The sequence below is a fragment of the Eretmochelys imbricata genome, chromosome 14, assembly GCF_965152235.1.
Source record: "Eretmochelys imbricata isolate rEreImb1 chromosome 14, rEreImb1.hap1, whole genome shotgun sequence".
Classification (NCBI taxonomy): domain Eukaryota; kingdom Metazoa; phylum Chordata; order Testudines; family Cheloniidae; genus Eretmochelys; species Eretmochelys imbricata.
The window spans coordinates 362702-378900 of NC_135585.1; the positions used below are offsets into that span (position 1 = coordinate 362702).

Below are 16199 nucleotides of genomic sequence, written 5' to 3' on the forward strand. Positions count from 1 at the left end.
TTATTTTTTTTTTTTTGCACCATTATCTTTTCTGATTCTCAAGTTAAACTGATTTTCCTTCCTCATTGAGGAATGGACCTGCCTTGTCCTCATCTCCCTCTTGCTTCTAATGTATTTGTAAAATATTTCCTTGTTACGCTTTATGTCCCTAGCTAGTTTAATCTCATTTTGTGCCCTGGCCTTTCTAATGGTCTCTTCATGGTTGTGTGTGGTGTTTTTGTTTATATATATATATATCCTTTGTAATCTGACTTTGCTTCCACTTCTTGTACGACTCTTATTTGAGTTTCAGGTTGTTGAAGATCTCCAGTTTAAGTCAGGGTGGTCTCTTACCATAATTTCTCTTTCCTACGCATTGGAATAGTTTGTTCTTGTGCCCTCAATAATGTCTTACCTACCAATTCTCTGAGTTTGGTAAAGTCTGCCTTCTTGAAGTCCATTGTCATAGAATATCAGGGTTGGAAGGGACCTCAGGAGGTCATCTAGTCCAACCCCCTGCTCAAAGTAGGACCATCCCCAACTAAATCATCCCAGCCAGGGCTTTGTCAAGCCTGACCTTAAAAACTTCTAAGGAAGGAGATTCCACCACCTCCCTAGGTAACGCATTCCAGTGTTTCACCACCCTCCTAGTGAAAAAATTTTTCCTAATATCCAACCTAAACCACCCCCACTGCAACTTGAGACCATTACTCCTTGTTCTGTCATCTGCTACCACTGAGAACAGTCTAGATCCATCCTCTTTGGAACCCTCTTTCAGGTAGTTGAAAGCAGCTATCAAATTCCCCCTCATTCTTCTCTTCCGTAGACTAAACAATCCCAGTACCCTCAGCCTCTCCTCATAAACCATGTGTTCCAGTCCCCTAATCATTTTTGTTGCCCTCCGCTGGACGTTTTCCAGTTTTTCCACATCCTCCTTGTAGTGTGGGGCCCAAAACTGGACACAGTACTCCAGATGAGGCCTCACCAATGTCGAATAGAGGGGAACGATCACGTCCCTCAATCTGCTGGCAATGCTCCTACTTATACATCGCAAAATGCCATTGGCCTTCTTGGCAACAAGGGCACACTGTTGACTCCTATCCAGCTTCTCGTCCACTGTAACCCTTAGGTCCTTTTCTGCAGAACTGCTGCCGAGCCATTCGGTCCCTAGTCTGTAGCGGTGCATGGGGTTCTTCCCTCCTAAGTGCAGGACTCTGCACTTGTCCTTGTTGAAGCTCATCAGATTTATTTTGGCCCAATCCTCTAATTTGTCCAGGGCCCTCCGTATCCTATCCCTACTCTCCAGCGTATCTACCTCTCCTCCCAGTTTAGTGTCATCTGCAAACTTGCTGAGGGTGCAATGCACACCATCCTCCAGATCATTTATGAAGATGCTGAACAAAACCGGCCCAAGGACCGACCTTTGGGGCACTCCACTTGATACTGGCTGCCAACTAGACATGGAGCCATTGATCACTATCTGTTGAGCCCAACAATCTAGCCACCTTTCTAGCCACCTTATAGTCCATTCATCCAGCCCATACTTCTTTAACTTGTTGGCAAGAATACTGTGGGAGACCGTGTCAAAAGCTTTCCTAAAGTCAAGGAACAACACGTCCACTGCTTTCCCCTCATCCACAGAGCCAATTATCTCGTCATAGAAGGCAATTAGATTAGTCAGGCATGACTTGCCCTTGGTGAATCCATGCTGACTGTTCCTGATCACTTTCTTCTCCTCTAAGTGCTTCAGAATGGATTCCTTGAGGACCTGCTCCATGATTTTTCCAGGGACTGAGGTGAGGCTGACTGGCCTGTAGTTCCCATGATCCTCCTTCTTCCCTTTTTTAAAGATGGGCACTACGTTAGCCTTTTTCCAGTCATCCGGGACTTCCCCGGATCACCATGAGTTTTCAAAGATAATGGCCAATGGCTCTGCAATCACATCCGCCAACTCCTTTAGCGCACTCAGATGCAGCGCATCCGGCCCCATGGACTAGTGCTCGTCCAGCTTTTCTAAATAGTCCCGAACCACTTCTTTCTCCACAGAGGGCTGGTCACCTCCTCCCCATGCTGTGCTGCCCAGAGCAGTAGTCTGGGAGCTGACCTTGTTTGTGAAGACAGAGGCAAAAAAAGCATTGAGTACGTTAGCTTTTTCCACATCCTCTGTCACTAGGTTGCCTCCCTCATTCAGTAAGGGGCCCACACTTTCCTTGACTTTCTTCTTGTTGCTAACATACCTGAAGAAACCCTGTCTTTTGCTTTTTTTTTCCTCCTCCTACCATTCATTAAAATCATGAGCTCTTATTTCATGATCACTTTCACCCAAGCTGCCTTCAAATTCTAAACCAGAATTTGTCAGAATCAAATCTAGAACAGCCTCTCCACCCTCTGCAATAAAAAAGTTGTCTCCAATGAATTCCAATAGCTTGTTGGACAATATGTGCCTTTCTGTATTCTTTTCCCAGCAGATATCTGCGTAGTTGAAGTCCCCACCCCCACCATCAAGTCCTGTGCTTTGGATGATTTCTTGTTTTTGTTTTGTTTTGTTTTTGTTTGTTAAGCCTTATCCGCCTCTTCTTCCTGGTTAGACATTCTATAATAGACCCCTGTCATGACATCATCTTTGCTTTTTACCCCTTTTATCCTTACCCAGAGGCTTTCAACAGGTCTACCTCCCACTTCTATTTCAACCTCCATGAAAGTGTATCTATCTTTGATATACATGGCAACAACTTCTCCTATTTTTTTCCCTGCCTATCCTTACTGGACAAACTGTATACTTCTATACCAATATTCTAGTCATGAATTATCCCACCAAGTCTCTGCAATGCCAATTATGTCATAACTGTGGTTGTTCACTGGAATTTCTGGTTCTTCCTGTTTTATTCCCCATACTTTTATGATGTTCATTAGACTTTCCTCTCTATATTCCCTCCTGTCCCTCCTTTGTCTCTGCTACAATTGCTCACATTCCTCCCAGATTCTGACCCTTCACCCAGATTTTCAAGTGAATGAAGACACCTGCTCTGTTTTCTTTAGCTTTCCCCTCTTCCTGCTGCCATGTGCTCCAGTTAGTCATTTAATGTGTTCTCTCTTCTGCCTTCTTTTGCAGGCCTGGCCGTGCAGTGGGGTGCCATTGGTGATGTGGGTGTTGTCTTGGAGACCATGGGCAGTAACGACACTGTGGTTGGTGGAACTCTTCCCCAGCGACTCAGCTCATGCCTGGAGGTTCTGGACCGCTTCCTGAATCAGCCTCATCCTGTCATGTCTAGTTTTGTTCTGGCAGAGAAGGTCTCAGTGAAGAGTGAGGGAAGCAGCCAGCGGGACCTTGTGGAGGCTGTTGCCCACATCCTGGGTAAATCAGATCATTAATAATTACAAATATTCTGTGATCAGAATTCTAGAAGCATCTTACTCTAGAATCTGCTATAGGACATATTGGTGCCAGCCACTATCTGTAGGAAATTGAGTGCAGGTGTGCAGCTTGCTGTGGTCCAAGAGTGTCTATTGACTCTTCAGAAGCATCTCTTCTACAGCCGTGGGAGTGCTGCTTGTATCACTATTTTTATAGCACTGTGCATGTGCCCAGAATTCTCAATAGAAAAGAATGCACAGATTGAAGGCTAGACCTTAGATCCCAAGATTTCACAATATCGAGATACATGCCGATACATTAGCCGCCCAGGCAGCGGTCAGAGCTGACCTCACAGAACAGGTGGTGGTTTGTTTTGTTTTTTGGGGGTGGGGTTTAGGAGTGGTTTGAAGTGTGAGTATTTGACAAGTGTCTGGAAAGCTGCACTAGGTAGTGCAGGAGTTGTGGAAGAAAGCATTGGGTTGGGATTGTATGAAGACGACAAAAGGAGCGGCTAGAAGAGAAGCGTGGGTGGAACACAGTACTCCTGGGGAAATTCTGTGCAACTGTAGCACAGCAGAAAAATATCCTCTGCCCCCCAATCGCTTTGCTTCCTCTTGGCAACTCAGACATGTCTATTCAGGCAGCCGGGGGGAGAGGTAAATCATTGGGGGGAGGGAGGTCTGGGGATGCCCTGGCCACCCAGGGACATTAGTCCCAACTGGAGGTGTGGTGGGGAGGAGGACGGAGACTAAGTTCCCACTTCCCTGCACGGAGCAGCCGGGGCTGGGTCAGATCAAGCCCCAGAAACTTCCCCTGGCTGCAAGAAGCTCTGCACTGCAGGGGGTGGGCAGGTGAGGCTCGGGGGGGGGGGGGGGGGGGGGGATGGTGCGGGGGGTCCAAATGCACAGGGGTTGGGCAGACAGGGGGAGCAGCTCCCTATACAGTGACACCCCCCCCCACACCAGGCACCTAGAACACCCCACACCAAGCCCTTTTTGCATCAGGAGCCCCCCACCAAGTCCCCCAAACCTCCACCCTACTGAGCCTCATCACCTGCATCAGGAGCCCCCCATACCTGGACCCTCACCCCACTGAGCCCCAACCAGCTGCACCCTGACCCTCCCCCCACTGAGCACTAATCACCTTCACCTCACCCCCCCTTGCAGATTCCCATTCTCCCTGCACCCAGATTCCCCCCTGCACCCAGACCCCCCACCAAGCTACCCATATGCAGATTGCACCACACAGTACCCTGGTACTCTTGAGGGAATTCTGCACTGAAAAATTTTAAAAATTAAAATTCTGCGAAGTTCTGCATATTTTAATTGTCAAAATAACACAAACACAATAACAATATAATCACACCAAAATGATTGAAAATGGTAACGTATTTCAAAATACTTGTCAGCAAATAATTGAAAATGGTGTGACTATATTGTGGTGTTTTGACAAATAAAATATGCAGAATTTTAAAATATTGTGCCCAGAATATTTAATATTTTTTTGGCACAGAATATTTAATTTTTTGGTGCAGAATTCCCTCAGGAGTAACACAGGGAGCAGGATTTGGTGTAGGAGGAAATGAGGTCAGACATATAGAGAGGAGTGTTTTTGAAAAGCCTTAAGCGTGAGCAGCTTGAACTAAATGCAAAAGAGTAGTCATCAGTGCAAAAATTCAAGGGAGAGGGAACATGGTTGGAGAGGAGGATCTCTGTGACAGACTGAAAGGGAGACCAATGGAGTTGAGTCAGGGGAGGCCAGAGAGAAGGAAGATCAGACCAGTTTGAGCCATGGGGACAAAGAGAAGGTTTTACGTTAGAGTATTTAGGGTGGTAGGAGGAATTAGCAAGAGTCCAGATGCACAAGGGGAAGATGACACCAAGGTTATAATTATGCAGAATTTGGAGGAAGAGGTGGTGGGATTGGCAGTGGGGAACAAGATTTAGAGTTCAGTGTTTCATTTTAACTCTCTGATGCCTTGTTTTTCTGTATCCTGATTTTTCATTAACTGATCCTTAATGATCTGTATAACTAGTTGATTCAATATTTATTTTGCTTTATCATCTTGTTAGGATGCCAATCACATTTGCCCTGTGCTGCCTTGTTCCATCCTCTTCTGTCCTATCTTTCCATCTTTTTATTATTGTAGTAGCACTGAGGAGCCCCTGTCATGGACCAGGACCCTATTGTTCTAGGTGTTGTACAAACAGAATAAAAAACAGTCCCTGCCCCTGAGAATTTACAAACTAAGTATAAGGCAAGAGACTATAAATGAATGCAAACAGACCGAAAGGGTGTATAAGGAATTAATAAGACAGTACTGGTCAGCATGATAGGCAGAGGTCTCAGTACACCAACAGTCTTACCCATCCCCTCCACCTTTTTTCCTCTTCCCTTCACCTCCTGGCTGTCAAAGGAACCTGTATCTCACCATCTGACATGGTACTTCTACCACTCCACTTTTGTATGCCAAGCTCCTAATTCTCTTGCATATGCTACATCCAGCATCATCCATAAAGGACTATGACAGGGATGTTGGACTCCTCTTCCTCCCAGTCTAACTTGTAATTTCTTCTGCATTGTCTACAACTAAATCTAAAATCTTGCTGTTCTCGTTTCCTTGACCTCTGATTACATCCTCCTTCCCTTTTTTAAAGATGGGCACTACATTAGCCTTTTTCCAGTCATCCGGGACTTCCCCCGTTCGCCACGAGTTTTCAAAGATAATGGCCAATGGCTCTGCAATCACAGCCGCCAGTTCCTTCAGCACTCTCGGATGCAGCTCATCTGGCCCCATGGACTTGTGCTCGTCCAGCTTTTCTAAATAGTCCCAAACCACTTCTTTCTCCACAGAGGGCTGGTCACCTCCTCCCCATGCTGTACTGCCCAGTGCAGTAGTCTGGGAGCTGACCTTGTTCGTGAAGACAGAGGCAAAAAAAGCATTGAGTAGATTAGCTTTTTCCACATCCTCTGTCACTAGGTTGCCTCCCTCATTCAGTAAAGGGCCAACACTTTCCTTGACTTTCTTCTTGTTGCTAACATACCTGAAGAAACCCTTCTTGTTAGTCTTAACATTTTGCTAGCCGCAACTTCAGGTGTGATTTGGCCTTCCTGATTTCACTCCTGCATGCCTGAGCAATATTTTTATACTCTTCCCTGGTCATTTGTCCAATCTTCCACTTCTTGTTAGCTTCTTTTTTGTATTTAAGATCAGCAAGGATTTCACTGTTAAGCCAAGCTAGTCGCCTGCCATATTTACTATTCTTTCTACACATCGGGATGGTTTGTCCCTGTAACCTCAATAAGGATTCTTTAAAATACAGCCAGCTCTCCTGGACTCCTTTGCCCCTCATGTTATTCTCCCAGGGGATCCTGCCCATCAGTTCCCTGAGGGAGTCAAAGTCTGCTTTTCTGAAGTCCAGGGTCCATATTCTGCTGCTCTCCTTTCTTCCCTGTGTCAGGATCCTGAACTCGACCATCTCATGTTCACTGCCTCCCAGGTTCCCATCCACTTTTGCTTCCCTTACTAATTCTTCCCGGTTTGTGAGCAGCAGGTCAAGAAGAGCTCTGCCCCAGTTGGTTCCTCCAGCACTTGCACCAGGAAACTGTCCCCTACACTTCCCAAAAACTTCCTGGATTGTCTGTGCACCGCTGTATTGGTCTCCCAGCAGATATCAGGGTGATTGAAGTCTCCTATGAGAACCAGGGCCTGCGATCTAGTAACTTCCGTGAGTTGCCAGAAGAAAGCCTCGTCCACCTCATCCCCCCGGTCTGGTGGTCTATAGCAGACTCCCACCACGACATCACCCTTGTTGCTCACACTTCTAAACTTAATCCAGAGACTCTCAGGTTTTTCTGCAGTTTCATACTTGAGCTCACGAGCAGTCATACTGCTCCCTTACATACAATGCAACTCCCCCACCTTTTCTGCCCTGCCTGTCCTTCCTGAACAGTTTATATCCATCCATGACAGTACTCCAGTCATGTGAGTTATCCCACCAAGTCTCTGTTATTCCAATCACATCATAATTCCTGGACTGTGCCAGGACTTCGAGTTCTCCCTGCTTGTTTCCCAGGCTTAGAATCATAGAATATCAGGGTTGGAAGGGACCCCAGAAGGTCATCTAGTCCAATCCCCTGCTCGAAGCAGGACCAATTCCCAGTTAAATCATCCCAGCCAGGGCTTTGTCAAGCCTGACCTTAAAAACTTCTAAGGAAGGAGATTCTACCACCTCCCTAGGTAACGCATTCCAGTGTTTCACCACCCTCATAGTGAAAAAGTTTTTCCTAATATCCAATCTAAAGGCCCCACACTACAAGAAGGATGTGGATAAATTGGAGAGAGTCCAGCGAAGGGCAACAAAAATGATTAGGGGTCTAGAACACATGACTTATGAGGAGAGGCTGAGGGAGCTGGGATTGTTTAGTCTGCAGAAGAGAAGAATGAGGGGGGATTTGATAGCTGCTTTCAACTACCTGAAAGGGGGTTCCAAAGAGGATGGCTCTAGACTGTTCTCAATGGTAGCAGATGACAGAACGAGGAGTAATGGTCTCAAGTTGCAGTGGGGGAGGTTTAGATTGGATATTAGGAAAAACTTTTTCACTATGAGGGTGGTGAAACACTGGAATGCGTTACCTAGGAAGGTGGTAGAATCTCCTTCCTTAGAGGTTTTTAAGGTCAGGCTTGACAAAGCCCTGGCTGGGATGATTTAACTGGGAATTGGTCCTGCTTCGAGCAGGAGGTTGGACTAGATGACCTTCTGGGGTCCCTTCCAACCCTGATATTCTGTGATCACTTTCCTCTCATGCAAGTGCTTCAGGATTGATTCTTTGAGGACCTGCTCCTTGATTTTTCCAGGGACTGAGGTGAGGCTGACTGGCCTGTAGTTCCCAGGATCCTCCTTCTTCCCTTTTTTAAAGATTGGCACTACATTAGCCTTTTTCCAGTCATCCGGGACTTCCCCCGTTCGCCACGAGTTTTCAAAGATAATGGCCAATGGCTCTGTAATCACAGCCGCCAGTTCCTTCAGCACTCTCGGATGCAACTCATCTGGCCCCATGGACTTGTGCACGTCCAGCTTTTCTAAATAGTCCCTAACCACCTCTATCTCCACAGAGGGCTGGCCATCTATTCCCCATGTTGTGATGCCCAGCACAGCAGTCTGGGAGCTGACCTTGTTAGTGAAGACAGAGGCAAAAAAAGCATTGAGTACATTAGCTTCTTGCATTTGTGTATAGGCACTTGAGATAACTCGCTGATCGTCCCTCTTTCTCAGTATAAGGCAGGAGCCCTCCCCTCTCGCGCGCTCCTGCTCGTGCTTCCTCCCGGTATCCCACTTCCCCACTTACCTCAGGGCTTTGGTCTCCTTCCCCTGGTGAACCTAGTTTAAAGCCCTCCTCACTAGGTTAGCCAGCCTACTTGGGAAGATGCTCTTCCCCCTCTTCGTTAGGTGGAGCCAGTCTCTGCCTAGCACTCCTCCTTCTTGGAACACCATCCCATGGTCAGAGAATCCAAAGCCTTCTCTCCGACACTACCTGCGTAGCCATTCGTTGACTTCCACGATTTGACGGGGTCTACCCAGGCCTTTTCCTTCCACAGGGAGGATGGATGAGAAGACCACTTGCACCTCAAACTCCTTTATCCTTCATCCCAGAGCCACGTAGTCTGCAGTGATCCGCTCAAGGTCATTCTTGGCAGTATCATTGGTGCCCACGTGGAGAAGCAGGAAGGGGTAGCAATCCAAGGGCTTGATGAGTCTTGGCAGTCTCTCCATCACATTGTCAATCCTAGCTCCTGGCAAGCAGCAGCTTGATTTTCCCGGTTGGGGAGGCAGATAGATGACTCAGTCCCCCTGAGGAGAGAGTCCCCGACCACCACCACCTGCCTCATTCTCTTGGGAGCGGTGGTTGTGGAACCCCCATCCCTAGGACAGTGCATCTCATGCCTTCCAATCGGCGGAGTCTCCTTCTGTTCCCTTCCCTCAGATGTATCATCTAGTCCACTCTCCGCATTAGTACCTGTGGAGAGAACATGAAAACGGTTACTTACCTGTATCTGCGTTGCTGGTACATGGACGCACCCCTTTCTTCTTCTGGAGGTCACATGCTGCCAGATTTCTTCACCGTCCTCCTGTCCCCGCAGTGCAGCCTGCTCTGAATCTTTAGAACGTTGCATCTGTAGAAGCATATCCTGAGTCTGTCCAGGAAATCTTCAGTTTCTCTTATGCAACGCATGGTTGCATAAGATTCACCTTCAAACTGCTGTTTTTATCCATGAGCTGATTTCGTAAGGTATTGTCACATGTGGTGAAGGATAAGAAGAGAGATGTATCCATTTGCACATTGCTGGCATGAGTCCATGTTGACTGACCAGTTTACTTAGTGGCTGCATGTATATATATTGAATAGAACTGGAAAGAGAATTGATACTTGTGGAGTCCCACTGCGTGCAAACAAACGTGTTAATATGCCTAAATGTAAATGTACACATCTAGGAACAAAAATTGTCGACCATACTTACAGGATGGGGGACTTTATCCTGGGAAGCTGTGATTCTGAAAAAGATATGGGAGTCATAGTGGGTAGTCAGCCAAATGTGAGGTGCCAGTGTCATGCTGTGGATAAAAAGAGCTAATGTGATCCTGAGGTGCATAAATGGGAATTTGCAGTAGGAGTAGGACGGTTATTTTATCTCTGAATTTGGCACTGGTGCGACCACTGCTGGAATATGGCATCCAGTTCTGGTGCCCACAATTCAAGAAGAATGTTGGTAAATTGGAGAGGAGTTCAGAGAAGAGCCATGAGCATAATTAAAGGATTAGAAAACCTGCCTTATAAAGATAAATAGATTAAGCTCTTTTAGTCTAGCATAACAAAGAGAAGGTTAAGGGGTGACTTGAGCCATCAGTAAGTATCTACATGGGGAACAATATTTAATAATTGGCTCTTCAATCTAGTAGAGAATTAACACAATCCACTGTCTGGAAGTTAAAGCTAGACATTTTCAGACTAGAAATAAGGTGTAAATTTTCAGTGGTGAGAGTAATTAACCATTAGAATTTACCAAGGTTCGTGATAGATTCTCCATCATGATTTTGGGAAAGTTCTTTGGCCTATGTTATAAAGAGGTCAGACTACATGATCCAATGGTGCATCCTGGTCTTGGAATCTGTGAATGCTCAGCGGTGTTGAACGTTGTGTTTTAAAAAAAAAAAAAAAAAAAATTCAGGAGGATGAGAATGGGTGTCTGCCCTCTGGCCATTGACAGCGGAATGATATCCATCAGTGCCACTAATGGGTTTCAGTCCCATGTCTTAGTTTGAATCCAGATTATGCTGGGTCTAGGATATTAGCGTCAATTAGATGAGCTTGAAGTTGGCCTTTGGCTATTGTTTCTGTGAGCTTGCCCAGGAACACAGTGTTTGATACTGGATGCTATTGGCAAGAACTGATAGATCTATAGTGGCTTGCACTATTATGTAAATTGACAACTAATCCAAACACCAGGTTCAGGGTGTGACCCAGATATGGGGGATGGACTGGAGGTGATTTGGGAAAGTTGTAGGGAGCCAGTGAGGATATGATTTGGGGAACAGGGGTGTTGCATCTGCAATGACTAGGATATTTTACCAACATGCTGGCAAGGTATGAGGTGAGTTCCTCTAATGAATGCTTTAGTTTCTCTGGTGGTCTGTACAATAGCATAAAATCTGTTTAGCTTTGGCTCTGTTTTCTATCTTAAATTAATTAAAATTAACTTGTTTTAACTGAGGTATCTCTTTTGGCACCTAGCACATCATGGGTGCTGCCATAAACAAATACTACCACCCTCTGCTCAAAATTTTTGTGAACTATCCATGAAGGTATAAGAACTTTGACAAAAGTGTGAAGTACATTTGAGAAAAGTTTGCCCAGAGGTAATGATGGGTAAACCTAAGGAAGTGGATGGGGCTACCCAAGAAGCGAGGTTTGAGAGAGAAAGTCATGGTACAGAGGGTGGAGCCCTGGAAGATGCTAAATGGGGAAAGGAGGAGAGGGACGAGAGAAATTGCTGCAAGATGTTGAAGGGGCAGGAGCAGGGTCCTAAGGTCCTTTGGACATTCATAAGACTTTTTACGGTTTTGATGGGATTTTTTCTGCCCTGTGCTGATTGGCTGTTTGCTCCATCCTTCCCCCTCCCTCACCATTTCTTCACCTCAGCTTCATTCCACACTTGCCCCTCACCCACTCTTCCTCTCCCTTTTCTTTCCACTTAGCTGATCTCCTCTTAAGTAAACCTACAAATTAATAATAATTAAAAATCGTGGCACCAACATATCATTTGCTGCCATGACATTATTCATTCTGCTGGTGTGTTATACCCCATCCCCTATCCTGTGTCTGTCTTGTCTATTTAGATTGAGTTCTTCAGAGAAGGGATCATCTGCTGCTCTCTTTTTGTATGGTGCCTAGCACAATGGGATCCTACTCTTGCTTGGTCTTTGGGCACTATCATAATATCCATGTTAAATAATAATTGCAGGAACAGTCCAAAAGGTAGAAGGACATCAGTCTGTTTTTCAAACATCTGGTTCTTTTCATCAGGTGTCCGTGATGTGAGCAGTCTGAATGCTGAGAGCTCTTTGGCAGATCTAGGCTTGGACTCCCTGATGGGAGTGGAAGTGCGTCAGACCCTGGAGAGGGACTACGATATTGTCATGACTATGAGAGAGATTCGGCTGCTTACAATTAATAAACTGCGAGAACTTTCCTCCAAGTCTAGAACAGCAGAGGGTACGTCATCTGAATTTGGCCTTGGGGGAGACTAGGGTTGCTAGAATAGCTGTTGGGGGTCCATATACCTTTAAAATAATAAACAGGCTCCCATGCTGTCTCTTTCAATATGTAATGGTGAGAGCCTCTTAGTGACAGGTGATGGAATGGGGCCTGGTGTGAACTGATAGTATTGTAAATAACAAGTGGGCATAGCACTGCCACTTATTGCTGTGCTGCCCCAGTGGATTGGTCCAGCCAGTTATTGGGGGGGGCAGGAAAGTCCTTAATTGAGGACCCAAGGCCAGGAGAAAGAAGCTTATTTAGTCTCCCATCTCCATTTCTCTGCTGCCTGATCTCCAGCACAGCTCAGACAGCTCTCCAGTGGTCCCTAGATCGCGTCAGCAATGCGGGTGCAGAGAGCTAGCGTCAAATAGCCTGAACCATGAACTAGCCATTAGCAGCAGTATCAGTTTGGACAGGGAAATGACAAAGGCAGAAATTCAGAGGAAACAGCAAAATCCAAAGCCAGGCTTGTGGGGGAAGAGGTAGTGTCCTTTCTGAGTCCCCCTTCCTCAAGATACTGGCAGAACATCCCCTCTGAGGCACCAAGCCTGAATTTCTATATGGATTAAACTCACTGCCATTTAATGATCTAGTGAGCAAGAGGGCTAGTCCAGACAAGCCTTCACTTCTCTGTGGGCTGTGCTGCCTGTCCCACTAATCTGATCCTGACTGTAACTGGCTTTTCCTGATCTGCTTTCCTTTAAAGAACTGAAACCATCCCTTCTGATGAAAGTTGGCCAGGCTCAGCACCCTGAATTGGACTTGAACAACCTGCTGGTGAATCCAGAAGGGCCAACAATCACCCGGCTCAATGAGGTACAGAGCACAGAACGCCCTCTTTTCCTCATTCACCCCATCGAAGGATCCATCACAGTTTTCCACACACTTGCCTCCAGACTCAGTATGCCCAGCTATGGACTCCAGTGCACAAAAGGTATCTGCATCCTTTATTCATCTTGACTTTCTAAACCTCACTTGGTAGCTTTCACCATCGCATAGAGGGCTCAGTTGCTGACCTCTGCATGCAGAGCTCCAAGCTTCAGTGACCCATGACTGAGTCCACTTAGAAAAGTCACAAACATCCCCAGTTAAATGGGAAAGAGAAATGTCAGTGTAAACAGAAGATGCTTAAATGTGGAAGTGTGTTCTCACACAGGGAGGGCCGTATGCCAGAGTGATGGACAAGACTCTGCTCATCACTGACACTCCTGGGGCACAATTACTAGTTTGGTCAGAAATATGGATTTAACCCGTGTCATAATCTGTGTAGAAATACACTTTTAAAAGCAGCTGAGTGTTTCTAACTTCATCTCTCACTCTGATTTCAACCTGTTCTTAACTCCCATATTTGCTTCCTCTTTCTAGCTGCTCCCCTGGACAGTATACAGAACCTGGCAGCCTATTACATTGACTGTATAAAGCAGGTGCAGCCTGAGGGACCCTATCGCATTGCAGGATACTCCTTTGGAGCCTGTGTAGCCTTTGAAATGTGCTCCCAGCTGCAAGATCAGCAGAACCCCTCCCATTCACTCAACAGCCTCTTCCTGTTTGATGGGTCCCACTCCTATGTGGCAGCATACACTAAGGTAAGAGATTCCGGGGGAATCTTCGGAGACCATCCTGTGTCTCACCAATGCTCATGATTTGGGAGCCTTCCATGTGACTTGAGCCATTTTAAAAAATTGACAGACCCATCTTCCAGGAAAAAAAAAATAGCTGGCAAGGAGGTGTAGATGACTGTAAAACAGCAGCTGTGCTCCATGAGCTGAGTGGGACTGGGATGCAAGTGCTGATTCAGATATCCTATAATAAATGGTTGAATTAGCCTGCTTGTTTCAAGGTTCTGAAGCCTCCAACATGTTCTTGTGCTGAAAGCAAGGGTCCTAACTTGGCTTTGTCCTAACTTGGTCCTAACCTGGCTAGGCCTCCTAGCACCCCCATATCCAATGCACTGCTACAGACTAGGGACCGAATGGCTAGGCAGCAGTTCTGCGGAGAAGGACCTAGGGGTGACAGTGGACAAGAAGCTGGATATGAGTCAACAGTGTGCCCTTGTTGCCAAGAAGGCTAATGACATTTTGGAGTGTATAAGTAGGGGTATTGCCAGCAGATTGAGGGACGTGATCGTTCCCCTCTATTGGACATTGGTGAGGCCTCATCTGGAGTACTGTGTCCAGTTTTGGGCCCCACACTACAAGAAGGATGTGGAGAAATTGGAGAGAGTCCAGCGAAGGGCAACAAAAATGATTAGGGATCTGGAACACGTGACTTATGAGGAGAGGCTGAGGGAACTGGGATTGTTTAGTCTACGGAAGAGAAGAATGAGGGGGAATTTGATAGCTGCTTTTAACTACCTGAAAGGTGGAGCCAAAGAGGATGGATCTAGACTATTCTCAGTAATAGCAGATGACAGGACAAGGAGTAATGGTCTCAAGTTGCAGTGGGGGAGGTTTAGGTTGGATATTAGGAAAAACTTTTTCACTAGGAGGGTGGTGAAACACTGGAATGCGTTACCTAGGGAGGTGGTGGAATCCCCTTCCTTAGAAGTTTTTAAGGTCAGGCTTGACAAAGCCCTGGCTGGGATGATTTAATTGGGGATTGGTCCTGCTATTGGCAGGGGGTTGGACTAGATGACTTCCAGAGGTCCCTTCCAACTCTGATTATTCTATGATATCCTCCCTTCTGGCTGGCGTAAAGCTCTCTAAAGGACCCCAAAATCTTGACAATTGGTCAGTCTCCCAGTAGCATCCACGTGGTGATCACCTGTATTCTCTTTGTATGGTTTCTGGGTTTGTTGTCCTGTTCAGATTCTCCCAAGCTTTTCAGTCACTTGCTGTCAAGTACAGAGCACCGTACTATGGTATCTTATCTAACGAGCAAGAGAGAGCTTCCCTTTTTGTATTAGTGACACTTTCTCTCTTCCAGAGCTACCGAGCCAAGCTGACCCCAGGAAATGAGGCTGAGGCAGAGACTGAAGCATTGTGTGCCTTCATTCAACAGTTCACAGGCACTGAATACAATAAGGTAATGTTCCTCCACTTATTATAGCTACAGGAAAATGCCTCTTGCACACAAGAAGAAGCTGGTAGCTGCACCTCACTTAGCAGTAAATTGTTCTTTACCATCTACAGTTGCTGGAGATTCTTCTGCCTCTGCAAGACCTGGAAGCTCGTGTCAAAGCTGCTGTGGATCTGATAACGCTGAGCCACAAAAACATCAATCGTGAAGCTCTCAGTTTTGCTGCTGCTTCCTTTTACTACAAACTGAAGGCTGCTGACAAGTATGTGCCGGAGTCCAAGTATCATGGGAATGTGACGCTACTGAGGGCAAAGACCCACAACGAGTATGAAGAAGGCCTGGGTGGAGATTACAAGCTCTCAGAGGTTAGTTTAAGGAACAGCTCCAATTATGAAGCTGCACTTTCCTAGTTGGAGGGCAGGAAGGAAGTGGCAGGAAGCCATATTCTTGCCCTCCCCAAAAGATGTTTGCCTTCGGGGGCAATAATTATGCAACTGTCTCTTCCTGAGAACTGAAGAGTCCCCAGAAAAAAACATGAAGAGGAGGCTGCACGGTTCTAGGCCACTGTCAGCCTCAAAGGAGGCTGAGGTCTAGGAGAAGGTCTCACTCCAATTTTGAAGCAGTTCCTAACAGCAACCTACAGTTGTTTCCACTAATTCCTATAGTTCCCAAAATGCACTCCGTGCTCTGAAGAGCAACTAGTCTGCAAACAAGTTAGTAGGGGCAGGGTTGAAGCAGAGACCAGTTAAAACACCTCTGTGCTTTTTAACCTTTGTGCACTCATTTTTTTAAAATTCTTCCCCCTTGATATAATATAGGACAGCAGGGAGGGGAAGAGAATTTCTAGATCTTCTTTAAAAATAAACTTGTTACAGCCAGATGCTCTTCCCTTTTGGAACTTCTCATTTATTCCCCTTCCCACCGTGTGTTGTGTGATATGATTTTTATCATGCACTTAAGGAAAGTTCATTGGGTGTGTTCCCACCCACCAAGAGACTATCCTTTAAAACTGCCATCTTTCTGAAAGTGT

At 46.1% G+C, this 16199-nt stretch overlaps 1 protein-coding gene across 2 annotated transcripts in view; it reads left to right on the top strand.

Annotated features, from left to right (window-relative positions):
* Nucleotides 1-16199, top strand: part of FASN (fatty acid synthase) — an 86884-nt gene that overhangs the window by 68607 nt on the left and 2078 nt on the right. For both annotated transcript variants that reach the window (XM_077833001.1, XM_077833002.1), the window contains 6 exons: nucleotides 3092-3334; nucleotides 11918-12106; nucleotides 12858-13085; nucleotides 13517-13737; nucleotides 15077-15175; nucleotides 15283-15534. In XM_077833001.1, coding sequence (XP_077689127.1) covers nucleotides 3092-3334; nucleotides 11918-12106; nucleotides 12858-13085; nucleotides 13517-13737; nucleotides 15077-15175; nucleotides 15283-15534 — 1232 coding nt within the window. The remainder of the gene's footprint in view (nucleotides 1-3091; nucleotides 3335-11917; nucleotides 12107-12857; nucleotides 13086-13516; nucleotides 13738-15076; nucleotides 15176-15282; nucleotides 15535-16199) is intronic.